Source organism: Scyliorhinus torazame, chromosome 10 (genome assembly GCF_047496885.1).
Source record: "Scyliorhinus torazame isolate Kashiwa2021f chromosome 10, sScyTor2.1, whole genome shotgun sequence".
In the NCBI taxonomy this organism is placed as follows: domain Eukaryota; kingdom Metazoa; phylum Chordata; class Chondrichthyes; order Carcharhiniformes; family Scyliorhinidae; genus Scyliorhinus; species Scyliorhinus torazame.
Window position 1 is genome coordinate 50,208,771 of NC_092716.1, and position 26,161 is coordinate 50,234,931.

Here is a 26,161-nt window from a genome sequence, read left to right on the forward strand (position 1 = left end):
GGTCTTTATGTGAGTGATGAGGGCAGAGTGATAAGCAAGGCCACCGGATTGCTCTTCATATATTTCATCCCGTATTTCTCTAGCTTCAAAGCTGGGGACAAGTCTCGCTTAATAAATTGTAGCGCACAATGACTTACGAGAGAGACGAGTAGAGATGAAGTCGATGAGGCTTTATTAAGCGAGACTTGTCCCCAGCAGTTCAGCAACAGAATGGAGCGGCGGGGAGAAGGGCGGAGCCAGGAGTCAACAGCAAACCAGGACCCGGGATCTGTCAGCCAATAGCATCACGGCTTCACAGTCCCACATGACCCCTAATACATACTACCACATTGTGAAACTCATTTTCCTTCCAATTGTGAATGGTGAGGCTCTGCAGGATGCAGCATATCAGTATGATATAAGAATCCCATTGTGGGGGACATTATAGGGAGTTCATAGCTAAGTCTCGACACCTAAGCCTTTGTTGAAGAATACTTGATCATGATATTTGTGATCCCATGACTTTGATTATGCAAGTGCTGTTCACTCATGATGGGTTTGCTGAGGAGTGTCATGGACCATTATGTAGGTGTGTATTGCGGCAGATGTATTTCCATATTCCTGTAGGGACAAATATTGGAGAAATTGTTGAGTATTGTAGGGTAAAAGCATCATGACATTTGCCTGGGTGCCTCACACAGACGTGTATTTTCCTATCTCTGTGACTGGAGACAAATTGTACATAACTGGTTGGTTCCCCTTCTTATTTACAAAGGCTGCTGGCTGGTATTCTAGTGCCCTGATAGCAACATGTGTACAATCTATTACACCTGGAAGTGAGGGATGCCAGCCACTGCTCTAAATCTCTGAGCTCTCTTGTTGATGTCAATGGGGAAAGTAATGTACTAGTTAGCCCTGGCAAACAAGGCTTGTCGCAGCCGTGCATGATGGAATGAAATATATGTGGAGATGTACCTTGAAGCAACCTGGAGAGAACTAGCTGCGATGACTTTTACAGTCACTAGCAAAACAGTCAGCAAAGAGAAGCACAGCACCATTCCTCAGATAGACCCAGTAAGGTGATTCTTGGCTTCAGTCTCTGTGGGCTGGGTATGGCATTCTACAAGCAGCCACCCTTACCTACCATCTTTTAATCGGCTCATCTGCTGCATGCAGATGCTGCTATCATTCCTCTTATCCAAATCAAAATATGTAATAAAATCTATAATGTGATATGATAGGCTGGCAGAGATTAATTGGAATAAGTAAGGTTTTTAAAAAATCCTTAAAGCAGCAATCTGGAATCTGGAAACTCTCTTGGTAATCCAAACTGCACAATGACACATAGATCCCTGTGATCCAATTGCCTGCATTCCGTTCTCTTTTAAATACAGCTGTTAGTGGCCCAGAGGGACCAATCCCCCTAGGTTTTATAAGCAGGTTGTATGCTGGGCAGGCTGAAAAAAAGGAAGTGCATAGTTAAAATAATAGTTGGCTGGAAATCAGTATTAGCTACCAAGAAACAATTTTAACTGTGCTATACCACCCCTACTTCTGCCAGACAAGGTTAAATCTGCTCCAGAGTGTTTACAGAGAGAACATGGGCAATGCAGTCTATCACTTTCGTACACAGCTTCCAATATAGTTTCAAAGTCTTTGCTCATCTATTATCTTTAAGGATCATGAAGGGCAACAATTGTCCAGAATCTGTGTTTGTTTTTGCTAATGGATGCAACAATTAGCTATTTAACCAATCTCAGTTGGGAAATTGTCTCCTCCGAGTGCCCCCCACCTTTCAATGAAGCTTTCCTGCAGTTTGAAATGCAGTTAGATTCACAATGAAAATAGATGTAGTACTGCTCAGGACATCGCTGACATGGTTATCAATGAGAATATCTGTCCAATAGCCATGTTGATCGACATCGATGCTTGGGCAATGTTTGCCTCAATAATGTTTCACATTTAAAAGGGTTTTCCATTTTTCATTAATGTCCTTATTTCAAGAAAATAGCTATTTAGAAAGGGCCTATTTTGTCATTATTCTGTGCATGTTCAGTGCATTTAATTCCATATTATTATTCCTACGCATTTGTTCACTTAATTCCTCTGTTATTCTGTCTTATTGCAATGTTCATAAATAGCTTGCTTTACTGCTCCTTCATTTCGTGACTATGATGATATTGTAAAAATCCAATTGGTTTATGACTGTCTTTTGAGGGGGGGGGATCTCGCCTTACTTAGTCTGACCGATATATGATTCTCAGCCAATGCTAATTTTGTTAATGATTAACCGCCCTCTGAAGTGGTCCAGCAAGCCACTCAGCTGTGCCAAACCACAGTACAGCCTCTCCAGAAATAGGTCCATCTCCACCTTATCAGTACAACTAGGAATGGGTAATGAATGCTGGTGGTGCCCTGCATCCTGAGAATGTAGGAAGAGGAAAATTAATTATCCTGGATGGATTCAGTGGATGTGGTGCTATTCAATCTGATGGGATCTTGTGGCTTCTAACAACAATTTTCATGCTCAATTTATTCCTGGCTGGGCATAAATTTGTCACAACTGTTCCTGAAGCAAAACATTTGCCGACATACTCATAGCAAGTTACTGGAGACTGATCAGAACCATGGAGAGCTCCCTGTCAGCAAGATGTTGTCTGAAAAGTTTCCTTTGGAGCTCAAATATTTACTGCTAATTCTATATCTTAAATCAAAATAATGTGATACCTCTGGTATGACTCATCTGTCAGTGTTCTCAGCTTCGCGTTGCAAAGAAATCTAACATATGGAACCCACCAAAACAAGTCCTACAGGAGGACATGGTTTAGTGGTGATATTTGTTTCTCAACCAAATGCCATTGAACCATCAACCTGCTTCATACGCACAGTTTGTGTTTAGTTTGAAGATCTATTTCTCTTGGCATTTGGTTGAACAACTTTATACCAGTGGAGAAGAACAGCCATGGTGCCTGGTGCTCTGTTACAAGCACTCCAGGCAACCCAACATGTCATCATCAATAAACATTCAATTTTGACTGCTCCGCCAATATACCTGGAGGATACTGTGAAAATAAAGTAATCATGGGCGAGAAAGAAGCAAATGCATTGGTTAAACTGACTAGTACTTTTTTTTAAACTGACTAGTACTTGACAAATTTTGGTTGATAATATACCCAAGCGAAAAGAACTGATTGCAAAAGATATACTTACATATGTTGTCAAAAATCAAATATATTATGGTGAGTTTTATTGTTGTGGTACAATTCAAAGTGTTATATTGAATCATCGAATTTACAGCAAAAGGATGCCATTCGGCCCATTGATTCTGTACCAACCCTTAGAAAGAGCACCCACTTAAGCCCACGCCACCACCCTATCCCAGTAACCCCACCCAACCTTTGGACATTAAGGAGCAATTTAGCATGGTCAATCCATCTGACCTGCACACCTTTTGACTGTGGGAAGAAACCGGAGCACCCGAGGTAAACCTACGCAGACACGGGGAGGCCGGAATTGAACTTGGCTCCCTGGAGCTGTGAGGCAGCAGTGATAACCTGTGTGCCACTGCGCCAATATAGTCCTCATACACAATATTATTGTTTTTAATAAATATAAATTAAAAAACTAGCGCTTTTATTCAGTGATATGTATGTTTTTTAATGTAGGCAGACTAGCAGCAAATCTGTGCTTATTGTCCAACAACCTCCCCCCTCCCACTGAACTCTACCACACCTTAAAGAAGATAATGAACAACCTCTACCTTGAGAAGAACCCCTCCTCGGACCCCCTAATGGCAAATTTTTATTTTTCCAAGTTAAAGAATTCCGTCAAGTCACTCCCCCCACCCTGCTGCTTTGGACAGCAGGGAAGCCCGCCACCCTAACAAAATCCTCCTCCAGGCTATCAGGAAGGCAAAGGCCAACACGTCAGCCTCTCTCGTACCTGCACCACTCAGATCCTCCAACACACCATGGACTCAGGACAACCCTCACTCCCAAAATCTCCGACATAACCTCTGGAAGAGCCTCCCAAAACTCCCCCAACTTTGGGCATGACGAGAACATGTGAGTGTGGTTTGCCAGCCCCTTTGAACACCTCCCACATTTATCCTCCACCTCCGGAAAAAAACAAGACATCCATGATACTGTCATGTGCGCTCTATGCACCACTTTGAATTGAATTAGGCTCAATCTTGCACAAGAGGTCAATTTTATCCTCTGCAAGGCCTCGCTCCACACCCTGCTTCATAACTCCCCTCGCCCAGCTCTTCCTCCCAGTAACGTTTTACCTCCTTCATCTCCCTCTCCATTAGCTCCCCATATCTCGTCCTCAAGCAACGGGGTGGCAGCTTCGGAGACATGGCCAACTGCTTCCTCACAGAGCCCCAAACTCTGTCAATACTCCCATAATCCTATCCATACTAACCACCAGGTCTGTGACATACAGCAGCAAGTCATCTGCATACAGAGGCACTCAATGCTCCACCTTCCCTCTCTCTATACCCCTCCACCCAGTTGAAGCCCTATGCGCCATCACTAATTGTTCAATCGCCAATGCAAAAACCAATGGGGACAGTGGACAGCCCTGCCTCATTCCCTGGTGCAAACAGAAATACCCCAAACTTGTATTGTTCATACATACACTGGCCGTGAGAGCCCTGTACAACATTCTGATCCAACCCACCAAGCCTGGCCCAAAGCCAAACCGCCCCAACACTTCACACAAGTAATCCCACTCAACCCGGTCGAACGCCTTCTCTGCATCCATAGATATTATTACCTCCATTTCCTCATGCCCTCGGGGGTGTCATCACCACATTTAGTAACCTTCTAATATTAGACATAGCTGTCGCCCCTTCACAAATCGCGTTTGGTCCTTTTCTGTCACTCCCAGCACACAATCTTCCATGCACTTTGTCAGCACCTTGGCCAACAACTTTGCAGCCACATTCTAAAGCGATGTCAGACAATATGACCCACACTTCTCTGGATCCTTATCTTTCTTTCAAATAAGCAAAATAATGCTTGTGCCAGCTTGGGCGGAAGCTCCCACTTATTAAATGACTCAGTAGCAAACGTGTTATAGAATTCAGCTGTGAAACAATCCTCTCCCGAAGCTTTCCCAGACTGCATCGACCTGATACACTTCATCCAACCCCACCAGAGCACCCAGCCCCTGCACCTTCCCCTCCTCTACCTCCAGGAAATCCAAGCTATCCAAGAAGGGCCTCATGCCCAGGTCCCCGATAGACAAAAGTTTGAACTCCATCTGGATCTATTCCCTCTCTTTCAACAACTCCTCCTCAGGGGCTGCTGAGTACCTCCGATCCACCGCTAAAATGGCCTCACCACCTCGGCCTATCCAACCACTCCAACTTATCTCTGTGCGCCTTGATCAAAATAAGCCTCCCCTGAATTACCGCCTTCAGCGCCTCCCATAGCAGGGAGGCAGAAACCTCCTTTTATTAAGTTCCACATTGGTGTGTGTAGCCACCCCTAACCTCTCACACACACCCATATCTGCCAACAGTCCCACACAGCCTCCCCTGTGGTCGCTGAGAGCCCCCATTTCTACACACAAATCTACAAAATGCGGCACATGATCCAACACCACAATCGCTCAATACTCTGCCCCAACCACCCCCGCCAACAACATCTTGTCCATGACAAAGAAATCTATTCAGGAATACACCCGATGTACATGCGAGAAGAACAAATATTCCGGCACTCTCGGTCACCCAGATCCCACAGACCACTCCCCCCATTCGCTCCATGAACCCCAACAATTCCCTTGCCATCGCCAATACCTTCATAGATTTGGGCACGACAGATCCAACCTAGGATACAGAACCATGTTCAAATGCCCCATCCCCATTATCAACCAATGCGAGTCTAGGTCCAGAATCTTTGCCAACATCTGCTTCTTAAAATCCACCTGTCATGGGAGTGTCCCTTTAAGAATTTTTTTTGTCTTATCACATGGCTTCAGTGATGTCATTGTGTGGGTGAAGCTGGGCTGTGGCTCTGAGAGTTGGTTTTACTTTCCCTTTGAGTTTGAACTGGTTTTGTTCTGCACAGGTTGAAAGATGGTTTTTTCCTCGATCTGCATTTTAAAAGCTGTTTCTGGACTGCTTGATAACTTGAAAATAAATAATTGTTTCCTAGAAGAAATTCAAAGCTGCTGTTTTGAAAAGGAGCATCCATACCAGGTCTTGAGTGCTGTGTGCTGGACCACACCTTTGAAAAGGGTTTTCTGGTTTATGGGATCTTGTTATTAAATTGGAACAGCTAAAGGAGGAATTTATTAAGGGTTATACATAGAGTACTGTAGCTGTGTGTGGTATTTATGTTGGTAGTTGATTAAAATGTTTACTGTGTGTGTTTATAAAAATGTTAACTAAATTCATAGAATAAACTTTGTTTTTGATTAAAAGTACTTAAGGCCTCTGTTGAATAACACCTGAAAGGGCTTCCCTTTGCTTATTGTAACCAAAATCAATGAACCGTTGTAGGTCAGGTGAACTCCATGATATACTTTGGAGGTTTCTAAACCCTGGCCCATAATACACCATCCCAATTCGGGGCATAGACATTCACCAACACCAGGGGCACCCCCTCCTCACCATGACAAACCTACTCCCCGCGTCCCCCACTATTCTGGTCGCCAAGAAAGCCACTCTCTTACAAATTAACACCATAGCCCCCTCACCTTCATATCCAGCCCTAAATGCAACACTTGCCCCACCCAACCTTTCCTCAATCTCATATGATCTTTTACCGTCAGCCGCATTTCCTGCCTTCAAGCTCATTAAATGAGCGAAAACACAGGACAAAGAACAAAGAACAAAGAACAAAGAAATGTACAGCACAGGAACAGGCCCTTCGGCCCTCCAAGCCCGTGCCGACCATACTGCCCGACTAAACTACAATCTTCTACACTTCCTGGGTCCGTATCCTTCTATTCCCATCCTATTCATATATTTGTCAAGATGCCCCTTAAATGTCCCTATCGTCCCTGCCTCCACTACCTCCTCCGGTAGTGAGTTCCAGGCACCCACTACCCTCTGCGTAAAAAACTTGCCTCGTACATCTACTCTAAACCTTGCCCCTCTCACCTTAAACCTATGCCCCCTAGTAATTGACCCCTCTACCCTGGGGAAAAGCCTCTGACTATCCACTCTGTCTATGCCCCTCATAATTTTGTATACCTCTATCAGGTCGCCCCTCAACCTCCTTCGTTCCAGTGAGAACAAACCGAGTTTATTCAATCGCTCCTCATAGCTTATGCCCTCCATACCAGGCAACATTCTGGTAAATCTCTTCTGCACCCTCTCTAAAGCCTCCACATCCTTCTGGTAGTGTGGCGACCAGAATTGAACACTATACTCCAAGTGTGGCCTAACTAAGGTTCTATACAGCTGCAACATGACTTGCCAATTCTTATACTCAATGCCCCGGCCAATGAAGGCAAGCATGCCGTATGCCTTCTTGACTACCTTCTCCACCTGTGTAGCCCCTTTCAGTGATCTGTGGACCTGTACTCCTAGATCTCTTTGACTTTCAATACTCTTGAGGGTTCTACCATTCACTGTATATTCCCTACCTGCATTAGCCCTTCCAAAATGCATTACCTCACATTTGTCCAGGTTAAACTCCATCTGCCATCTCTCCGCCCAAGTCTCCAGACAATCTAAATCCTGCTGTATCCTCAGACAGTCCTCATCGCTATCCGCAATTCCACCAACCTTTGTGTCGTCTGCAAACTTACTAATCAGACCAGTTACATTTTCCTCCAAATCATTTATATATACTACAAAGAGCAAAGGTCCCAGCACTGATCCCTGTGGAACACCACTGGTCACAGCCCTCCAATTAGAAAAGCATCCCTCCATTGCTACCCTCTGCCTTCTATGGCCTAGCCAGTTCTGTATCCACCTTGCCAGTTCACCCCTGATCCCGTGTGACTTCAAGGACCTCTTGATTTGTCTATTCAGACCCTTAATGTTCCATGAGGCCAAACTGGTTTGGGGGGGGGGACCCTCCCCCAACCTCAATTAGCCATATCCAATTTTTAATGGACTCCTCCAGGCCCAGTCTCACCTCATGATGGCCACCACCATCTCCCTCCAACAAAAACCTTTGACGCCAGCCACACCCACCCCTCCTCCACCCCAAGGAAAGAAAGCCCCACCCCCAGACCAACTCTCCCAACCCAAGCCCAAAACAGAGAAACAAAAAAAGCAGAAAAACCACCCCTTTTCTCCCCTCCATAACCCACCACAACTCTCCCCCCCCCGCCATTTTGCTTCCGTTAATTAGCAAATGTGCTAGCATGGTGGCCCACCACCGGGACAAAGGATGCGCTTCCTTTATAACGTGTTAATGTTTATTCCCCCAGACCATCCTTATCACCGCGTCACACCAATTTCCTTTGTCCCCCCCCTCTCCTCCCCAGCACGCTAGCCACCAAACCTCACACATTTTAATACATACTTAACAACCACACGTGAAAACATACAATCCCTCTCACCCACTAACTAAAACTCCCCCAATGCAGGTCACAGGTGAACCCAACCAAAATCCTAAGTCTAATGGCCCCAGCTCATGGTCCCTTAAACAGTGTTTTTCAAACATTTTTTCTGGGGATCCAGTTTTACGAACCGGCCAACCTTCGGGACCCACGCCAGCCAATCTTCGTGACCCCTGCCGGCTGACTGTCACGACCTAAGACAGCCGACCTTCGGGACCCAGCATTAATCCCCAACCAACATGACTGAAAGAGATGATTTGGTCAATGTTTGTGGGAGCCTGTGTGCACATAGTGACTGCTGTGTTTCCTACCTTACAGCAGTGACTACACATCAAAAGTACATACTCGGTTGTGAAGCACTTTGGGAACATCCTGACGTCATGAAAGGTGCTACATAAATGCAAGGTGCCACATAAATGCAAATTGAAACAGTCCCAGAATGAGCTCGCAGTGCCAGGAAAGACCACTCTATCATTAGGACTCTGCTGAAATTTGGAGCCTCAGCGGGGGACGCCCTGATGAGGCCGCACTTAATCCCGTTTCCTGCACGGAGGAGCTACACTCGCCGGAACTCCTCAGTGCAGGAAGACATTGGGGGGGGGGGGGGGGGGGGGGGCGGAGTTGGCGTGATCCCGCTTTGCAGTCAGCAGGAGCCGTGGCTGTACCTCGTCATTGACAGAGGCAGGAAGAGACCCTTCATTGGCCTCTCAAGCAGCTCAATTGAGTTCTTGCAAGGTAGCTTGGTGGCGGTAAAATGTTCGGTATGACTCCACCATCCCGTCCCCGCAACTGTGCATCCTTCCCGCCTCCTTATATCACTATATGGGCCACCTTGCCTCCCAGCCCATCTCCAGCTGCCTGATAAAATCCAGCGTAATGAGTTTGCATCCCACAATCAATTAAAATTTCTTGTCTTGTCAGTTCAATAAGCTTACAGGAAAAACCTACCCAGCAAGCAGTTACAAGGCACAAACAACCACGATGCGTATCAAAGTGTTTCATTATTAGAATACATGTTAGGAACGTGGTTCTGCGCATGCGCACCAATGAGCAGGCACGCACACACAGTGCACCCGCATTTTCTTTTATGGTTGCGGCCGTCATTTTGAAGGCCGCTCGCAGCCAGCATTGTTAAAAGCCAGCTGCTACGGCTGTTGTGCGCAAATTTACGCAATCGGGAGCGCAGCGACGGACAGCTCCACGACCCTCACGACACCTGCCCGCGACCCACCCGCGACTCGCGACTCCGACTTTGAAAATGCCTGCCTTAAAAGGTTACTCGTTTCCTCCAGCATATCAAAGTAGTCTCCTTGCACATATCAGAAAAATTCGCAAGAATACCAATTCAAGGGGAAATAATACATTTATACTGTTTGAGAAGAGAATGCTGATTGGTTAGCAAGTGGACTCTGATTGGTATAGATGTTGCCATGGAAAATGCACCAGTTCATGGTTACTGACAGTGCCTCCTTTTTCAACAATACTCAAGCTCCATTCCACCAAATTCATTGGTAGGTTTGTAGAGTCGTGAATGAACTCTGCAAAGCCCATCTGGAATATTGGAACATCGTTTTGTTCCAGAGTCAACTTGGAAAATATTTACCCACATTATGTAGAGAAAGCACCAGAAGCATTTTAAATTATTTATTAAATGTATTAATTGTTTGTTTGTCAAGTTCATTTCTTTGGATAGATAGGAATACAGCTACACAGCACCTTAATTTCACTAGCATTTTCCCTAATAACTAGATACAATGACATTTTAAACCTTTTATAAAAGAATGTGTTTGCAATTTTGTTTCACCTCACACCTTTGTTCTTTGTTCTCTTTGTTCAGATATCCTTTTACACCACTGTCTGTACGAATGTGGTCTTAAACTATAGTTCCTTGTGCCTAATAAAAGCCAAATTTAGTTGTGCAATTGAAAGTCCGTGGTGTCAAGTAGACATGGATTGTTTATTTCCTTAATATCCATCATACTTTCATATTGATATGTCAAAATCACAACAATGGCACAGAGAGAAATTTGCTTATATGATATAGAAAGACAAAGAGATCACAAAGAAAAGCTCGGAAAACATAGGCATTGATTCTTTCTTTTATTTTGACATTAATATTGATCCATGGATAATTAATGGATGTGTATCTTGAATTCAAGCAGCAGAATTCAGATGTTACAGGAGAGAATTCTGCTAGCATCAGCTGGTTTGAACAGGAGACTGCAGACTTGTCTGCATTGGAGAGAGGGATGGGGTGGGTCTTGGTTTGATTGATTGGCCCAAGAGGCTGTACTCTGCCCAGTAACAGGTGGTGATTCGATCCTTTCCTGGTGGAATGATTTTCAGAGTGCCAAGGAATTTCAGTTTGACTCCTCAGAAAGGAAGAATCTTCTCACTCTTTCTCCAGAAAGGCTGTATTTCTGAACTTGCAGAGAACCTGAATGAATCTATCGACAGGAAAACAATTATAGACTTCAAACAAAAACCAGAACGTGCTATATCTCTCCAGAAGGACCTGTGAGTGCTGTATTTGTGAATCTGCAGAGACATGAATGACCCAACAATAAAACCATAAACTGAAAACAAGTTTTGAAGAGGAGTAAAGTGCTGGAAACCATCATCTGAAACAAAGACTCTTTTTCCTTTTACTTATGATTTTTACCCCTTTTTCCCCTTTGTGGCTTTATGTCTTCTGTGTGTGTGTGTAGAGGGTGGAATTAGATAGTAATTAACCAATTGTATTTGCTGAACATTTCATTAATAGTTCTTGTTTTAAATAAACAATAATTGTGTTTGCATTTACAAACTTGGTGACTGTAATTATTGGGCAGTCAGGGGCCAAACACTTTGGGTTTTTTTCAAAGAATTATTGGTTAACCACTTGTGTTGTGACTCCAGGTCAAGTGTGTCTGAAATTGACCATGTACCAGCCCAGGGTATTGAAACATAATATGGGGGCTCGCTTGGGCTCTTTGGAATGGTAGACATCAAAGTTTGAGTTCAGTATAGATTAAACAAAAGTAGCAAGTTTGTAATGACATAACAGGACGGTTCTGGAAGCTGCTATGGGTTTTCTTCAGGTAGACGACTTGTCTCTGGTTTATTTAAAAGAGCTTTGAAAATACAAGCTAGTTGAATTGGAAGGGGAATTAGAAATAAAGCTACCAGATAGAGATAGTAAGGTGGAGATAACTGATGTAATCGCTCAGCATTTAAATTTGAAAGAGATGTTAGGAACATCGGAGAGCCCACAAAGTAGTGTAGCATCAAGGACATTGAGTGGTGAGGACACTGAGCTACAGAGGGTTCAGTAGCTGTTCGAGCATGAAAGGGAATTAAAAAGAATAGTAAAATAAATGGAGCTGAGGCAAAGAGAAATGGAGATGAAGCATAAAGAAAAGCAAACAGAAATGGAGATGCCCAAATGAAAAGGAAAAAGAAACAGAAAGGGAGATGGAAATGACATTGGAAATAGAGAGAGAGGAATTGCAAGAGAGAGAGAGAGAGACTCCCGCATGAAAGTACCAGAAATTAATGGGGAGTTGCCAGAAAGTCGAGGGGAGTTTAATCTTGGAATGGAACCCAATGGCGATATGTTTAAATTTATACCGGCTCTCCCCAAAATTCAGAGAAGTAGGGAGAAATGTTTTCTAGGGCTTTTGAGGAAATAGCAACTCAAATGATGTGGCCAAGAGAAAAGTAGACATTACACATTGTTACGGATGCCTAGTCAGACTTCAACAATGGTTAAGATGCTGAATGAGACGTGTAACGATTTTAAGTTTTAATACTCTGCATAAAAGATAGATTCATTTCACGTGTGATAATATAAGAAATTGGGCTTTGTTATTTTATAAATAAAATGTTATTAAAACAAATCAAAAGAAAACAAGATTTAAACTTTCAAACATCACACTTCTAACACTAACAGATTATATGCAGTTTCTTAACTTTAACACACAAATTCCCATTAAACAATACTCGGCATTGGAACTCAGCTCTTGTTCCACTTAAACATCCAGGCAAAAGCAACAATTTGACTTAGGAAGCAATCTTTCTTCTGTTTGGGATGTCTCTTTCAGAATCCTTTATCAAAACTTTTTCTCTCTCTGGCAGTTTTTTAATGACCTCTTCTGATGGCTGCCTACCTGCTTCTTTAAGCTTGCAGGTTTCCTGACCAGTCTGGCTGCCCTCTACATGCTGCCCTGTAACTGTTTTATGACTGTATGTTCATGACTTCCTTCTGTGGGTCTTTGCCATGGCCTCTTCCACTGGCTGCCTACCTGTTGCTGTGCCTTTGTTCCCAAAAAGGTGTTCTCTCTCTCTCTCTAAGCTCTGCCCAGCCCTTTAAACAAAGCTTCTTCCTTGAGATGGTCAAACCTGAATCTATTCCCATTATTTGGTTGCTAGCCCATTCCCATCTACATGAAAGGCTGGAGCTAGACCATTCATATGCAACTAGATTTCTATTACTAGACCATTAGGTCATCAGACTCTGTTTATGGGAGGAAGTCTAGTCCTGCAGGAATGTCCTGAATGGGGCTTTGCTGAATCACATTATGCATTCTCTATCGAGGTTAGGTTTGAATAGGAGCCTGTGACTCAGCTAGGTATGGGCATATTCCTTTGCCTCTGCTGCTAGCAGTTTTCCATTGCGCTTAAACCTTCAAATTGTCTGCTTTATTTTTGGGCCCCATTTCTGAACCCATGTTTCTAATATCTCCCTATCGTGACACCATGCAGAGTAAATTGATGGAGCCGGCACAGAAAGTTTATGCTTCCCTGACAGAGCGGGTGTCAAAGAATTATGATAAGGTGAAAAAGGCTATTTTGGGTGCATATGAATTAGTTCCCGAAGCATTTGGCAAAAGTTTCAGAATTCAAAGAGACAGCCGGGACAGACGTATGCTGAATTTGAAAAGATTAAGCAGGACAATTTTGATAGATGGATATGAGCATTGAACAACTACTTATGAGAATCTGAGAGAGGGCCTTCTCTTAGAGGAATTTAAGAATTATCTACCTTCTGTAATAAGAACCCATTTTAAATACCAGAGGGTGAAGACTGCTAGACAGGCAGCAATTATGGCTGATGATCGTGAGCTAATCCATAAATTTAAATCTTTGTCCCATCACCACATAATTTTGAAAAGGATAGGAAGTGGGAGAGTGAAAGGAAGGCAGGAAGCCAAGGTAAGGAATGGACAGTTGGGAAAGCTCCAAGATATCCTCCTCCAACCAAGAAGGAAGGTACTGAGGGTGGAGGTGAGACTCAGAAGCCTAGATGTTACCATTGTAACAAGGCAGGACACGTTTGTTCAGCATGATGGAAGTTGAAGGAAAGCCCATGGGACTGTTGAGGATTCATGAGGAGGATTCCAAAAAGGGAACAAAAGTGGAGAATACTACAGACTGTAGCTTTGACTGGACTTCGGAGACCTGAGGTGAACGCTGCTGTGGGAGCATGTGTGAGGAATGAGGTACAGGAGCGGTATGTAGGGTTTTTGTCTAAGGGGAGGATCACCCCATTTTTCACAACTGATGTAGACAAACCCATAACTATATTTTAAAATAAATTTTGAGTACCCAATTCGTTTTTCCAATTAAGGGGCAATTTAGTCTGGCTAATTCATTTAACCTGCACATCTTTTTGGGTTGTGGAGGTGAGACCCACGCAGACAAGGGGAGAATGTGAAAACTCCACATGGACAGTGACCCGGGGCCGGGATTGAACCTGGGTCTGCAGTGCCGTGAGGCAGCAATGCTAAGTGCTGCACCATTTTGCTGCCTGAACCCATAACTATTCTAAGGGACACAGGTGCTACTCAAACTCTCTTACTGGAGAAGGGTTTGGTTTTCCCTCCAGAGAACTCAATGAAAGCTAAGGTATTAGTGAATGGGATACGTGGAGATCATATCCCAGTTCCATTGTATTAAGTACAATTGAAGTGTGATTTAGTGTCAGGTCCAGTGGTGGTTGGGGTGGTTAAGAACTTCCCAGCGGACGGAGTAACTTACTTTTGGGGAATTATTTGGCAGGAGTGAAGGTTGTAGCTTCACCCATGGTTACAGAGAGTCCAAGGGAAGTACTGCAGATAGCATATGAGGCATCAATGGTCGGGCATGTTGAAATTAGCAAACCTCATTGGGCATTGAATGACTCAAAGAAAGAAATGTTGAAAGACACTAATCACATATCAAATGACAATGATAGTGAATCTGATTATGCTGATACTGATGAAATTATCTCTACAAGAATGATTCCTCACAGAGACTTGTCAATGATAAATTCTGGTAGGGAACCAGATTCTGAAAACTCCAAGACCGAAGATGACCATAAGAAAGAGGAGTTTGCATCTAATAGTAATAATGGTGATGAAGAGTCTGACGAGAGTTCTGAATTCAATTTTGGTTCTGATTATGAAGTAATGATAAACAATTGCAACTGAATAGACCAGTCATTAACTAATCTTGAGTAAATGGCAGGTAATTCTTTCAAAGCGAGGAAAGAAGACAGCAAATTGGAAGACAAAAGTGAATTGGACTTTTCTAAAAGTAATTTGTTGCAGCCTCTTGCAGTAAACCCCATGTCATCCACTTCAGGTGTAAATATTTCCCAGTGCAAGCCTGCTTTAAAGGAAAATATACATAATAGCATGGCATCAGTTATTCAGGATGAGGACCGCAAGGACGATGAAGTGACACCAAGCAAACAGATAATTGACCTTTTAAAATTCCTTTTAAAAGTCTTCAATGCCTCTTCAAGGTAAAGGAAGCAAATAACAAAGGGGATGAAATAATCAGCAATCAATTTCTTTTGAAAATTAAGAGGAAGGTGAATGGAGAACCATGTAGTGGTTCTGCAACCACATCTGTTAACAAAAAACAGAAAGTTCATGGAGCCAATAATGTGACACCCTCTGATCCTGAATGTAAGGAAGACAGTTGAACTCTGGAAAGCACAATTTGTTTCAGTTCGTATTATTAAATGGGGATAGGGGCTGTGATTATAAATACTCCGATGAGGAGGTAAAAGATGTAAAACAAAGAATGGGGCATATACAGCTAACCAACTAAAAGATTGAGCCCTCAGCTATACTTGCAGCTGAAGGAAAACATGTGAAGAAAAATAATGTAGAGCAGGAGGGGTTGAAGAGTGAATATTGATTAAAAATGAACCAAATATTTCCCTCTGCATTGATAATACTGCCTGTAGTTTGGCTGCAGAAGATCCTCGAAATGTGGATATTCATTGGACAACCAGAAAAGACTGGCTACACTATGTGAGAGACAGAAATGTAGAGGAAACTCATTCAAGGGGTCCTTTCCAATTTGGACAGTCAAAGGGATGCATGTTGTCTTTGATTCTGATGATGAGAATGAAAACAAGACACTGTTTGAAGATTTCAGAGGGAGATCAAAAATGAAAGATGCAAACCTATTGAAGGAAGAAGAAGAGAGAAGATATAATAAGGACACTGAAAGAGTATAGACAGAGTTGTAGGGAAACACCAGGGGGCACTCTGTTAACTAGTCATGATGTAGACATAGGAATCTCTGAGCCAATAAAGCCACATACATCTCGACTAAAACCATGGAGACTAGCTCAGTTAGAGACTGAAATACAGTGCATGTTAGGCATGTTGCGGAAACAAGCAAAAATACTGGTCCACAGAATGCCAAGGAGGGTGTGAGAGATTGAAGGCCAGATTAGTAAGTGAACCGGTGCTGGCCACCACGGACGTTTCCAGGCCATTTAAAATAGCCACAGATTCCAGTGGCCTGTTGGTAGGGGCAGTGCTACTATAAGACAACAATGCAGGGATAGGGAGGCCAGTGGGATAATTTCCAAAAAAAACTAATTCTGTGCCAGATAAAGTTTTCCACCATTGAAAAGGAAGCCTTAGCCTTGCTATTAGCCTTTCAGCACTTTGAAGCATATGTCCGAAAAGACAATAATCAAAGCATAGCTTTTACATACCATAATCCATTTGAAGTTATAGAGAGGTTTAAAACGCAAGGTTATTCCATTGGAGTTTGTTACTACAACAGTTCAACGTTAAAATTGTACAAATTCCCAGAAAGGATAATGTGATTGCGGATGCTTTGTCAAGCATTTAACGGTCGACTAGTCACCAATGTAGAGATTGGGAAGGGAACTTGTATAACGGAGATGGGTTGGATGGATATGATGTATGTCTTGCATACATCATAATGAAACGTCCTTCCCCTGAAGTTTCATTCTTTTAGGGAGGAGCTTTATTTATTCCTTTATTTCCCCTTTCTTTTATTTTGACGTATTATTTTTGATATGTGGATGATTAATGGACAAGTATCTTTAAAGCAAGCAGCAGTATTCAGAAGTTAAATGAGAGAACTCTACTAGTCACAGCTGGTTTGAACAGGAGGCTCTAGACTTGTCGGCACCAGAGAGATTGGGTGGGACTCGGATTGATTGGCTGGTGGTCAATGAATTGTCCCAAAAGGCCATACTCTGCCCGGTAACAGGTGATGATTGAATCCTATTCTGCTGGAATGATTTTCAGAGTTCCAAGGAGTTTCAGTTTGACTCTTGACAGCAGAGAGACAAGAATCTTCTCTCTCTTTCTCCAGAAAAACTGTATTTCTGAACTTGCGAATAACCTTAATGAATCTATCACCAGGAAAATCATTACAGGCTAGAAACAAAGACCAGAACTGGATATATCTCTCCAGAAGGGCCTGTGAGTACTGTATTTCTGAAACTGCAGAGAACTTCAATAAAAGCAAGGTTTGGAAATGAGTAAAGTGCTGGAAGCCACTATCTGAAACAAAGACTATTTTTCCTTTTACTTATGATTTGTTACCCCTTTTCCCCCTCTGTGTTTGTCTATGGTGTGTGTGTGTGTGTGTATATAGAGGGTGGGGGCAAGTTAAAGCGGAGCAGTAGGAATTAGATAGTAGTTAACCAGTTGTATTTACTGTAGATTTCATTATAGTTCTTGTTATAAATAAACAGTAATTGTGTTTACATGTACAAACCTGGTGCCAAAGGGTGGTATGGTGGCAGGGTGGCATGGTGGCACTGCAGCCTCACAGTGCCAGGGTTCCAGGTTTTAATCCGACCTCAGGTGACAGCCTGTGTGGAGTTTGCAATTTCTCCCTGTGTCTGCGTGGGTTTCCTCTGGGTGCTCCGGTTTCCTCCCAGAGTTGAAACAATGTGCTGGTTAGGTGGATTGGTCATGCTAAATTTCCCCTAAGTGGCCAAAGGTTAGGTAGGATTACGGGGCTAGGGTGGGGGGGTTGGGCCTAGGTAGGGTACACTTTCAGAGGTTCAGAGGTGCAGACTTCATGGGCTAAATGGCCTCCTTCTGCACTGCAGGGATTCTATGACTGTAATTATTGGACAGCCAAGGGTCCAATGCTTCGGGTAGTTTTTGCGACTCCGGGTCAAACGGGGCTGGAATTGACCCCACACTAGCCCAGGGTGTCACAATAAATTATACAAGTATATATTATAATTGAATTATGTTGATATTGTTCTTGATTTTGAATCATTCATTTATTACACATACTTCCAGTGGATTGGGGATTTCACAAAATTGCATTGCTACAATATTGATGATGTATAAAAAAATGTTTTCTCCATCTGCAAACAAAGAACAAAGAAAATTACAGCACAGGAACAGGCCCTTCGGCCCTCCCAGCCTGCGCCGATCCAAATCCTTTATCTAAACCTGTCACCTATTTTCCAAGGATCTACTTCCCTCTGTTCCCCGCCCGTTCATATATCTGTCTAGATGCATCTTAAATGATGCTATCGTGCCCGCCTCTACCACCTCCGCTGGCAAAGCGTTCCAGGCACCCACCACCCTCTGCGTAAAAAACTTTCCACGCACACCTCCCTTAAACTTTCCCCCTCTCACCTTGAAATCGTGACCCCTTGTAATTGACACCCCCACTCTTGGAAAAAGCTTGTTGCTATCCACCCTGTCCAAACCTCTCATAATTTTGTAGACCTCAATCAGGTCCCCCCTCAACCTCCGTCTTTCCAACGAAAACAATCCTAATCTACTCAACCTTTCTTCATAGCTAGCACCCTCCATACCGGGCAACATCCTGGTGAACCTCCTCTGCACCCTCTCTAAAGCATCCACATCCTTCTGGTAATGTGGCGACCAGAACTGCATGCAGTATTCCAAATGTGGCCTAACCAAAGTCCTATACAACTGTAACATGACCTGCCAACTCTTGTACTCAATACGCCGTCCGATGAAGGCAAGCATGCTGTATGCCTTCTTGACCACTCTATTGACCTGCATTGCCACCTTCAGGGTACAATGGACCTGAACTCCCAGATCTCTCTGTACATCAATTCTCCCCAGGACTCTTCCATTGACCATATAGTCAGCTCTTGAATTAGATCTTCCAAAATGCATCATCTCGCATTTGCCTAGATTGAACTCCATCTGCCATTTCTCTGCCCAACTCTCCAATCTATTTATATTTTGCTGTATTCTCTGACAGTCCTCCTCGCTATCTGCAACTTCACCAATCTTAGTATCATCGGCAAACTTGCTAATCAGACCACCTATACCTTTCTCCAGATCATTTATGTATATCACAAACAACAGTGGTCCGAGAACGGATCCCTGTGGAACACCACTAGTCACCTTTCTCCATTTTGAGACACTCCCTTCCACCACTACTCTCTATTTCCTGTTGCCCAGACAGTTCTTTATCCATCTAGCTAGTACACTCTGAACCCTGAACCCCATACAACTTCACTTTTTCCATCAACCTGCCATGGGAAATGTTATCAAACGCCTTACTGAAGTCCATGTATATGACATCTACAGCCCTTCCATCATCAATTAACGTTGTCACTTCCTCAAAGAATTCTATTACGTTTGTAAGACATGACCTTCCCTGCACAAAACCATGCTGCCTATCACTGATAAGTCTATTTTCTTCCAAATGTGAATAGATCCTCTCCCTCAGTATCTTCTCCAGCAGTTTGCCTACCACTGACGTCAGGTATACAGACCATACAGGTCTATAATTCCCTGGATTATCCCTGCTACCCTTCTTAAACAAAGGGACAACATTAGCAATTCTCCAGTCCTCCGGGTCCTCACCCGTGCTCAAGGATGCTGCAAAGATATCTGTTAAGGCCCCAGCTATTTCTTCCCTCGCTTCCCTCAGTAACCTGGGATAGATCCCATCCGGACCTGGGGACTTGTCCACCTTAATGCCTTTTAGAATACCCCAAACTTCCCCCTTCCTTATGCCGACTTGACCTAGAGTATTTAAACATCCATCCCTAGCCTCAACATCCGTCATGTCCCTCTCCTTGGTGAATACCGATGCAAAGTACTCATTAAGAATCTCACCCATTTCCTCTGACTCCACGCATAAATTCCCTCTTTTGTCTTTGAGTGGGCCAATCCTTTCTCTAGTTACCCTCTTGCTCCTTATATACGAATAAAAGGCTTTGGGATTTTCCTTAACCCTGTTAGCCAAAGGTATTTCATGACCCCTTTTAGCCCTCTTTATTGCGCGTTTGAGATTTGTCCTACTTTCCCGATATTCCTCCAAAGCTTCATCAGATTTAAGCCGCCTAGATCTTATGTATGCATCCTTTTTCATCTTAGCTAGTCCTTTAGGACCACTCTCGTCTTTGTCCTTGAGTTTTCTAAAACTTACGGAATTGTGATCGCTATTCCCAAAGTAATCACCGACTGAAACTTTAACCACCTGGCCGGGATCATTCCCCAATACCAGGTGCAGTATGGCCCCTTCCCGAGTTGGACTATTTACATACTGCTCTAAAAAACTCTACTGGATGCTCCTTACAAATTCTGCTCCATCTACGCCTCCAACACTACATGAGTCCCATTCAATGTTGGGGAAGTTAAAATCTCCCATCACGACCAGCCTATTGCTCCTACATTTTTCTATAATCTGTCTACATATTTGTACCTCTACTTCACGACCGCTTTTGGGAGGCCTGTAGTAAAGTCCCAACAATGTTACTGCACTCTTCCTATTTCTTAGCTCTACCCATATTGCCTCAGTGCTCGAATCCTCCATTGTGCCCTCCTAAATCATAGCTGTGATGTCATCGCTGACCAGTAATGCAACTCCTCCACCCCTTTTACCTCCCTCTCTATCTCTCCTGAAGCATCTATACCCTGGGATATTTAGCTGCCAGTCTTGCCCTTCCCTCAACCAAGTCTCTGTAATACCAATAACATCATATTCCCAGGTACTAATCCAAGCCCTAAATTCATCTGCCTTACCTGCTACATTTCTCGCATTGAAACATATGCACCTCAGACCACCTGTCCCTTTGCGTTCTTCATCTCTTCCCTGTCTACTCTTCCCCTTAGTCACATTGAGTTTATTATCTAGTACCTTACTGGCTTTAGTTGCTGCCTTTTTACTGACCTCTAACTTCTTAATCTGGTTCCCATCCCCCTGCCACGTTGGTTTAAAACCTCCCCAACAGTGTTAGCAAAAGCACCCCCTAGGACATTGGTCCCAGTCCTGCCCAGGTGTCGACCATCCGATTTGTAATGGTCCCACCGCCCCCAGAACCGGTTCCAATGTCCCAAAAATCTGAACCCCCCTCCCTCCTGCACCATCTCTCAAGCCACGTATTCATTCTGACTATTCTTGAATTTCTACTCTGACTGTCTCGTGGCACTGGTAGCAATCCTGAGATCACTACCTTTGAGGTCCTACTTTTTAACTTATCTCCTAACTCACTAAATTCTGATTGTAGGACCTGATCCCGTTTTTTACCTATATCGTTGGTGCCAATATGCACCACGACAACTGGCTGTTCACCCTCCCCCTTCAGTATGTCCTGCAGCCAATCTGAGACATCTGACCCGTGCACCCGGGAGGCAACATACCATTCTGGAGTCTCGTGTTCGACCACAGAAACGCCTGTCTACTCCCCTTACGATTGAATCCCCTATGACTATAGTCCTGCCAGTCTTTTTCCCGCCGTTCTGTGCAGCAGAGCCAGCCACGGTGCCATGAGCCTGGCTACTACTGCCTTCCCCTGGTGAGTCATCTCCCCCAACAGTATCCAAAACGGTATACCTGTTTTGGAGGGAGATGACAGATCAATTAGTCCATATAACTGAGTGTCACATAATTATGCACACATCATTGTGGAATTGAATATTTAAAGTGACCTAAATTAAGTCATTTCAGCATTATTTGAGCATTTTAAAACTTGACTCAATGCATGTTATTGATCAGTGAAGACCACCTGTAGAGCTTTAATGGAAATAGAATGGCCCAAGTTTGATACCCTGATGTAGATTTCTGTCTTTACTGCCTGGGCATTAAGTACCACCTAAGCAGAGCACAGAAGGGAAACTCTGGCCAAGAGGATCATGTGAAAATGATAGTCCTCCCGAGATTGCTGTTCGTGTTTCAATGTCTTCCAATTTGCATCCCTAAGGCATTTTTTAGGAAGATGAATGCGGCGATCTCAGCTTTTATATGGGCGGGGAAAGACCCACGGGAGAAGAAGGTCCTACTTGAGCGGGAGCACAGGGATGGGGGGTTGGCCCTTCCAAACTTTATTAATTATTACTGGATGGCTAATATAGCAATGGTTAGGAAGTGGGTAGTGGGGGAGGGGTCGGTGTGAGAGTGAGTAGAGGCAGCATCTTACAAGGGCACGAGCCTGAAGGCTTTGTTAACGGCACCTCTGCCGTTCTCGCTGGCTCGGTACTCCACAAGCCCAGTGATAGTGGCAGCCCTGAGAATGTGGGGGCAATGGAGGCAGCACATGGGACTGGAGGGGGCCGATCTGTGACAATGGTCACCGATCTGTGACAATCACTGGTTCGCTCCGGAGGGGTTGGACAGGGTCTTCAGGAGGTGGCAGCGGGCAGGGATTGAGAGATTGGAGATCTCTTCATTAAGGAGAGTTTCCCGAGCTTGGAGGAGCTAGAGGAGGAGCTTGAGTTGCCAGGTGGGAATGGGTTTCGGTACTTACAAGTGGGGGATTTTGTCCGGAAGCAGGTTTCGGGCTATCCTCGCCTCCCACTAAGGGGACTACAGGATAAGGTGATGTCAAAAACAGAGGTTGGGGAGGGGCGGGTCTCAGAAATATACAAGGAACTGATGGAGTGGGAAAGGGTTCCAATAGGGGAGATGAAGAGGAAGTGGGAGGAAGAGTTGGGACAGAGTTGGAAGTCAGGTTATGGGAGAAGGTCCTGAGGAGAGTCAATGCATCCTCGTCATGTGCCAGGCGTAGCCTGATCCAATTCAAGGTGGTGCACAGGGCTCGTATGACTGTGGCCCGGATGAGTAGGTTTTTTGACGTGGAGGACAGTTGTGGGCGATGTGGGGGAAGTCCTGCGAACCATGTACATATGTTTTGGCCGTGTCCGAGGCTGAGGAGATTTTGACAGGGATTTTCAGATGTCATGTTAGAGGTCCTGGAAGGGAGGGTGACTCCCAGTCCAGAGGTGGCAATATTTGAAGTGTCGGAAGATCCGGGAGCCCAGGTGGGCAAGAGAGGCCAAAGTTTGTCCTTTGCCTCCATGGTGGCCCGGAGACGGATTCTGTTGGGATGGAGGGACTCGGAGCCTCCAAAGTCAGGTGTTTGGGTCAGTGACATGGCAGAGTTCCTTAGGCAAGAGTAAATTAAGTTCACCTTAAGAGGTTCAGAGATTCACTCGGAGATGGCAGACGTTCATCGACTTCTTCAAGGAAAATTAGCCGTCAAGGGGGGGGGGGGGGGATATATATATTTTTTAAAAGAGGATCATGTGCCACTAAGGGATCAGTGACTGATTTTAATTCCATTTAAATTAATTGAAAGAAAATCTGGGTGGGTTTGTAAAGGAGGTTGCAATTCTCTCCCCAACAGAGTTTTCTCTCTGCATTCCACACAGGTCATGTTTAATGCTTGGGAAATAAAGGCAAAGACCTAGATCCATCAGCTGATTATAGTGAGATGTTGGAGAGTTACGATAAGCTTTAGCATCCCAGGGTCTTGAAAAGTCAACAAGGCTTCCAGTTCATGATTATTATCTGGTTACTTCTCCTTAAGATGCCTGTTTGCATAAGAGTGACATGAGATTTGTGTGTGATGCCCAGCACAGTCAAATATCCTGCAGGCACTCGCTGTTTAAGCTCAAGTATGAACCATAGAACCACAAAATGTTATGATGCAGAAAGAGGCCATTCAGCCCATCATTTCTGCACTGGCCAGAAAATAGACAAAAGAAACAGCTGCTCACTTTAATTCCATATTTCAGCATCTGGCCTGTAACCTTGCAGGTTACATAAATTCAGATGTAGATCCAGGTACATTTTAAATGAGATTAGCATTTCAACCTCAACCACCAACTTAGGCAGTGAATTCCAAGTGCCCAAATTAAATATCAAAGAGAAAACAATGCCTTGTATACAAATCGAGTGTTCATCTGATAATGAAATAATGGGAGTTGTTAAAAAACTGTTTGAAATTATGGCAGCCATTTAATTAACATTCTTTTCTCATAACCCATGTAGATTTCTTTATGTAGCCTCGTATTTTTTTTATAGTATCAGTTTACCAAATGGAGGGTAGGATAGGAGGAAAGACTGCTTTAGAGGGTTGGCCCTTCGCAAAGATAAATATGGATCTCCATGTGAAATTACGGTTTTAAAATGAACCATTACAATAAGCACTTGAAACAATAACTTGCTTGTTGCGTGCATGGTTGGTGTCCAAGCAGGAAGCTCCAGCTCTATTAACTATGTTAGTCCTGGGTGGAAGTAATGCTGTTTTCATGACCTGGAATTTGCTGGATTTTGACAGCCAAGTGTCGATCTTTGCAGTTTTTTATCCATCTGAATTTTGCTTCACCATTAGCCACATATTCCTGGTCCTTATGTTTTATTCTGTAGCTAGTGATGTAGTGGGGTTGGGGGTGGGGGGGGGGGGGGGGGTGATAGATTCAGTGACATTGAGTGCAAGTTATCCATTTCATCTCGATAAATCTGTGGAGTGAGGGTGTAATCAATGTGAATATATTTCCTGGTAGTCTGGTGTACAATGCACCCAAATTACATGAAGTTCAAGAGATGTTAATTTTCTGCACTATTTGCAAAATCTGAACAAAGGTCTTCAGGCAGTCCCACATTGCCAGCACAGCCTGAACATCTGGTACAAACACCGATGTACATTCTTCAAAACCTGTTATTCTTGTATCTGTTACCTTTGTTGCATGCGGAATTTCTGTAACAGACAGAATAATCTGATTATCTCAGCCAATCAAAGATTGAACAACCCATCAATGGTGTCCATGGAACTCATCGGTTATTCATGTATCCAGCAACTCGCAGTCAATTCATTTTTTTCTAATGACAACAGAGGTGGGTGGAGAGATTGGGGATTGGACTGGAGCAGCAGTGGCCCATATTACTGCTCAACCTCTTGGACCCATAAAAGTAATGTGACACTTAACCGTTGGCAGATATTTTGGTTCCATTACCCATAGAACTAATTAGAACATACCAATTTTCCTGAAATGGTAATTAGAATCACGATAGAATGACAATTTTGATATTAAAAGTAGTTCATTATCGGAAACCACTCAGTTCATGACCTCATTACAACCTTGGTCCAAACATAGACTAAGGAGCTGAACTTAAGAGGAGAGGTGAGAGTGACTGCCCTTAACCTCAAGGCAGTATTTGACTGAATGTAGCATCAAGGAGCCCTAGTTAATGGGAATCAGGGGAAAACTCTCTACTGGTTAGAGTCATACCTTGCACAAAGGAAGATAGTTGTGGTTGTTCGAGAACAACCTTCTCAGCTCCAGGCTATCACTGCAAGAGTTCCTCGGGATGGTGTCCTAGGCCCAGCTAGCTTCAACTGCTTCATTGATGACCTTCCCTCCATCATAAGGTCAGTTGAGAGGATGTTTACAGATAATTGAACAATGTTGAGCACCATTTGCAAATGCTCAGATTCTGAAACAACCTTGTTGATATGTAGCAAGATCCAGGCTTGGACTCAAAAGTGGAAAATAACATATACGCCATACGACTGCCAGGCAATGACCATCTCCAACAAGGGAGAATCTAATTATCTCTCTTTGACATCTAATGGAATTACCATTGCTGAATTCCCCACTATCAACATCCTGGGGGTTAGTATTGACCAGAAGCTGAACTGGACCAGCCATATAAATACTGTGGCTACAAGAGCAGGTCAAAGATTGTGAATTCTTTGGAGACTAACTCACCTCCTGACTCCCCAAAGACTGTCCACCATCAACAAGGCACAAGTGAGGAGTATAATGGGTGGACAAGTGTGGACAAGTGTGGCCCCAATAACACTCGAGAGGCTTGACACCATCCAGGACAAAGCAGCTGCTTAATTGACACCCCATTCATGAACTCAAACAGTCATTCCCTCCACTACCGAAACACAATAGCAGCAGTGTGTACCATCTACAAGGTACACTACAGCAACTCAGTGAGGCTCCTTCAGCAGCATCTTCCAAACACATAACCTCTATCACCTAGAATCACCAATTCTGGTCGCCATACTACCAGAAGGATGTGGAGGCTTTAGAGAGGGTGCAGAAGAGATTTACCAGGATCTTGCCTGGTATGGAGGGCATTAGCTATGAGCAGAGGTTGAATA

At 43.8% G+C, this 26,161-nt stretch overlaps 1 protein-coding gene across 3 annotated transcripts in view; it reads right to left on the reverse strand.

Annotated features, from left to right (window-relative positions):
* Positions 1-26,161, reverse strand: part of jph3b (junctophilin 3b) — a 333,582-nt gene that overhangs the window by 300,162 nt on the left and 7,259 nt on the right. The window contains exon 2 of one of the 3 annotated variants that reach the window (XM_072518085.1): positions 10,609-10,955. The exons of the other annotated variants lie outside the window; for them this stretch is intronic. Within the exon in view, the coding sequence (XP_072374186.1) occupies positions 10,882-10,955 (74 nt within the window). The 3' untranslated portion in view covers positions 10,609-10,881. Of the gene's footprint in view, positions 1-10,608; positions 10,956-26,161 lie in introns of those variants that run through there. 3 annotated transcript variants of the gene reach the window in all.